This window comes from Camelina sativa, chromosome 5, assembly GCF_000633955.1.
Source record: "Camelina sativa cultivar DH55 chromosome 5, Cs, whole genome shotgun sequence".
Classification (NCBI taxonomy): Eukaryota; Viridiplantae; Streptophyta; class Magnoliopsida; order Brassicales; family Brassicaceae; genus Camelina; species Camelina sativa.
Genome location: NC_025689.1, coordinates 25,536,148 through 25,540,628, shown reverse-complemented (window position 1 = coordinate 25,540,628; position 4,481 = coordinate 25,536,148). Strand labels below are relative to the sequence as shown.

Below are 4,481 nucleotides of genomic sequence, written 5' to 3'. Positions count from 1 at the left end.
TTTAATTAGAAAACAATTTTAATGTCTTGCCATTTTTTGCTCAATAAAACAGTATGATTTTTACACTGCCACGTCATCGATATAGGGAAGGGTTATATTGCGGGTGATTTTTAAGATCATAGTATTGATCTGCATTTATTTGATTTGAAGGGTTTTCTTGCAAAAAAAAATTACTTGAAGGGTTTTTTTGAACAAAACCCTTTCCTTTTCGTTAACTAGTCCTTTCACACTTTAACTTTAAGATATGTTAAAGTAATTTTATAGGTGCTAATGGACATGCATGGTTGGGTGCCTACCCTACCAGTAACCATAATCAACGATCATTATATTATGCAATCAACTTTTTTTTTAGAGTAAAAAGTATTTTTCAAAACGATTGGATTTTAAAAGAATCTGGAGATAAATCGAAATTGATTTTGCCTTTGGTACCAACTTTTTTAAATTAGTAGAAAAGTTTTGGGCAGTCCAGTAAACGTAACTCGGTCTCATTAGTAGTTATCTCACGATTACTGAAATAACAATAACAGAAACTTAATTTAACAAGAAGAAAAAAAAACTTATTATAGTTACAAACTATTCACTGACTGACATAAAAAAATTACATACTTTTGCTATAAACTTAAAATTGAAATTATAATACAATAATACATACATATTTTTGTAGTCTACACTCTTATGATAAAAATACATCCTCTTTTTAATAAAAGAGAAATACACAACATAGATTTTACAGATTTTATATTTTTAATAAATGGTTACAAATAGGTTATAGATAGGTTATAGATTAATTCATATATTAATATTAATGGTTACACCTAAATATTAGGGATATTCCAAATTGATAATTGATATATTAATGATAACAAATAAAATCATGGAAATTCAAAACTGTATTTTTGGAAGATTTTAGTCCTAATCACGTTATTTCAAAAGATCTTTAAACACAATATTACAAATTTATTTTCTACAGATTTTATCGATATAGACCATAACGTTAACCAAAGATAGATTATGAAATTGATAGATTGATTGGTTACAAGTTAAATAGTGGGTTACAAGATTGATTACGAAATAAAGTTTAATCAGTGTTATAGCACGGATACTTATCTAGAATCATTAACAATATAAAACTTACAAAATAGATGTTTTTTTCAAGCCTTCATATTTAGCATATGATTTTATTGCATAATGTTTTATCCCAAAAAAACTTTTAAAAACAATAACATAAATTATATTTTATATAAAAAATATAATATAAATAAAATGAATTTTAACCCGTGCTTTAGCACGGATCTTAATCTAGTACTTATGTAAAATGACAACTCCACTTGTAAAGTAAAGAACCATAACTAACTATTCAAAGTGCATCATCATAGAATCTATGGATAAGATTCAAATTCAATAATTTAATCATCATGCATGACGTCGAAATTCGCAATACTACCACACAACTGCTGAATTTAACTAGTACACTATTTTCTTCCCAGTATGACTTTTAGTGAGTTTGTAAAATTAGGTAGGAGAAATGCGGACCAAAAATACCCTAGTTTCCCAATTAGAGCAATGTTCATAATACATAGTCATCAACTAAAACTGTAAAACATTCCAAAATTGTAAATCTTCTAACATTATTTTCGGGGTAGATGAAAACTAGCTATTTTGTTTGTATGTATCATTAACAATATCAACTCTCTGCCTTTTTTATGGGTGGAAAAGTCAATCTTCTCTTTTGCCACTAAAAAGGAAGAAAGAAAGATATGGTATATAGAGTGCTTTAGGTGCACCACCCTCCCACTAGATTTGCTAAGAGAATGGCCATTGCACATACTCAATTTAGTGTCTATCTTTTAATAATACTAAAAATAATATAAATCTCTTGACACCCTTGTTTTTATTTTTTGTCCTCCCATTAGTCATCCTTGAGTGTCTTAAAACTTGAAGCAAGACTTATAATTTTCATCAAAATTGAGAAGAAAACAAGAAAGCAATGTCAACAATAAAAATGGGATTGGGTTTTTTGAGATGAGTGAACTTCAATGATACAGATTCAACACACACTCACACACACTTCAGGCTTCTTGAAGAACACGAACAAAGCCAAAGCATCTCAAATAGCAAATCAATACTAGCCTTTTATGAATCTTTTCTCCAATAAACTCAGTTAAACATAATAGTAATATGAGTGTATGTAGCTTCCAGTCCAGCCTATATCTACATAACGAGTCAGGTTCAGTTTCGATTCCCCACTACCCTATTAAACTTCTTCAGCACTTGAAGTCTTCGCCCATCAATCCATACAGGAGACGCCTGGATAAGATTCATGCCGACATTATCAAAAATCAATCTAACAGTTGTGCAACTATGGCATCTCAAGAGATCAACTTGAACCACGAGTCATACAAAATGGTCCAGGTCCAAAACACGTACGTACCTCTATTGCCCTCTCGGCAGCATCTGCTTCCACAAGAAAATGCTGTGAATTCACATAGACACTTTCTATGTGAATTTTTGAGTTTTCCTAAAACGATTAGACAAACAATATCTGGCCATTGATGCAACTTCAAGAACCAATATCTCTCTGTAACTTCATACTCAACTCACATATCTATGATTTTTTGCCTTAGAAAAGAAAGAGAAATCCCTCGAGTTCACAACTCTAAAATAATCCTTATGAACAGCCGTACGCAAACCTATCATCATCACCAAATCACAAATGAAAACGCTACATACAATAAGCAATAGTGAAAACAACAGGCTCATTTTACTCACCAACCATGTATGGCTCGGCGGAATAATTGCAGCCTGCAAAAGAGCAATCCAAAAGGCAGAGACAGCTTCATAGTCCTTGAAACAAACTTTATGTAAGATGCGAGTATTGCAGTGTTAAAGACAGAAAAAAAAAACATTACTAAACCAAAGCATTTTCAGAATTCCATGCATATTTGGGGATGGTCACAAACTCATATCAAAATCAAAATGAAAGTAAGAAGGTGCAACTAAATGAGATCTTAATAGTGACGACTTCAATGATTCCTTCAGATAACAGAGTCACTAATTCCTATCCACAGCACACATCAATAGCAACTTATGTCCAGACCAGAATCTAGCATAGTCTTGGTAGGCTGGTAGCTCATAGATCCATTATCCATATCACAGTTTATTCCATCACATAAAACAAGCGTCAGGAGCTAAAAAGGCCCTTTGAGCAAGATTTGCAGAGCATGAATCATAAGAGAGAACAGATTATATGACTTCTCATAGTTTCTCAGAATCACAATGTTCAAACCCTCAGGACAATTTTTCAAACATAATACGCTAATTCTTTAGCCCCAAAAACAAGCTTCTAACTAACAATTATAAAAAGTCGAATATAAATTTGATAGATTTGAACATTGATCAGCTGCCATCAGAATGTATTGTAAGAAAATGATTTTGTCACGGTTCGTTCAGATCAGAGTAACCTCCGATCATCCAAAACTCAAAACCCTTTGACAAATTCTGAAACCGAAAACGCAGAAAGAAGCAGATACAACATCATACCTTTAAAACCAACCATTGAACACACTAGGAAGTTTAACCACAAAGATCTCTGTTTAGAGTGGTCAGCTATCTTACCCGAGTTTGCTAGCTTTCTTACCTGGACATAAAAAAAGAAATCATCAAAGCCTGACGCAGGGAGACTTAAGCTTTTCAAGAGTAAAATACAAACACAAAAAATTATACTTTATGGTTGAAGAAGCAAACAAACAAAACAGATAGAGAGAATTAAATCTTCATGTCATCTTAGAACAGAGACATCAAATCTATTAAAGGAACCATCTTTTCTCCGTAACCCAATTCCCAGAAGATGTTTTCTTTGCTTACCTACAGTGTCTTCTGCTGCTATCAGAACTTCAATTGGTTCGTTCTCCTTGATTTTGATTCCCTTTTGATAAATCGATTCATGGGAAGAGGTTGAGACAATTTGTCATTATTTGCAAGTATTGTTCATAGGTTTCTGGAAAACGATCAAAGGTTCGATGGTTTTGATTTCATCCTTTCGATAGAGAGAAGCGAAGGAAAGGAAGAAAAGATTTTAAAAAAAAAAAAAAAAAAAAAAAAAACAAAAAAGCNGTAACCAATAAAATAATGACACGTGTCGTGTCTCTGAGTATCAAAAACAGAGAGATCTGTGTCTCAGATATATTAAGATTAAAACTTTATTTTTTTTTGATTATATTAGTAAACAAATAAAAGACATACCCATATAGTATGTGCAATGGGATTGCTCTAAGCAAGCCTATATCCTACTCAAGCGTCATAATGTATATTAATTAAATACATAATATTGACTTAAGTTGATTGACAAACGACAAATGTGAAAAATAGAACACAAGATTATGGGCCTGTTCGTTTTCAAGTCGCTGAAACAGCGACGGCGACAACTTAAAACGGTGGTGATAACAGGCAATTAAAAAAAAACGATAACGGAAAGGCTAAGA

At 32.1% G+C, this 4,481-nt stretch overlaps 1 protein-coding gene across 7 annotated transcripts; it reads right to left on the bottom strand.

Moving 5' to 3' along the window:
- LOC104787568 lies at nucleotides 1,966–4,073 on the bottom strand. Of its 7 annotated transcripts, none has more exons than XM_010513172.2 (6): nucleotides 3,865–4,073; nucleotides 3,616–3,637; nucleotides 2,774–2,844; nucleotides 2,602–2,690; nucleotides 2,432–2,518; nucleotides 1,966–2,307 (listed from the first exon to the last, which is right to left on the bottom strand). In XM_010513172.2, the coding sequence occupies exons 3-6, from the start codon at nucleotides 2,838–2,840 to the stop codon at nucleotides 2,230–2,232; spliced, it is 321 nt and encodes a 106-aa protein (XP_010511474.1). In that variant the 5' UTR covers nucleotides 2,841–2,844; nucleotides 3,616–3,637; nucleotides 3,865–4,073; the 3' UTR covers nucleotides 1,966–2,229. The 7 variants fall into 7 exon arrangements, 5 of the variants coding, with proteins under 5 accessions (XP_010511474.1, XP_010511473.1, XP_010511475.1 ...); XM_010513171.1 differs by having other exon boundaries at nucleotides 3,541–3,637; nucleotides 3,865–4,071; XR_767973.2 differs by having other exon boundaries at nucleotides 2,432–2,690; nucleotides 2,770–2,844; nucleotides 3,865–4,066.

Bases quoted from the DNA above. Each gene is read 5' to 3' on its own strand.
- LOC104787568 (XM_010513172.2), bottom strand. From the start codon at position 2,840: ATGAAGCTGTCTCTGCCTTTTGGATTGCTCTTTTGCAGGCTGCAATTA. The intron at 2,691-2,773 runs GTTGGTGAGTAA...TGATGATGATAG, and splicing joins ATTCCGCCGAGCCATACATG to GTTTGCGTACGGCTGTTCAT. The intron at 2,519-2,601 runs GTGAGTTGAGTA...TAATCGTTTTAG, and splicing joins AGGCAAAAAATCATAGATAT to GAAAACTCAAAAATTCACAT.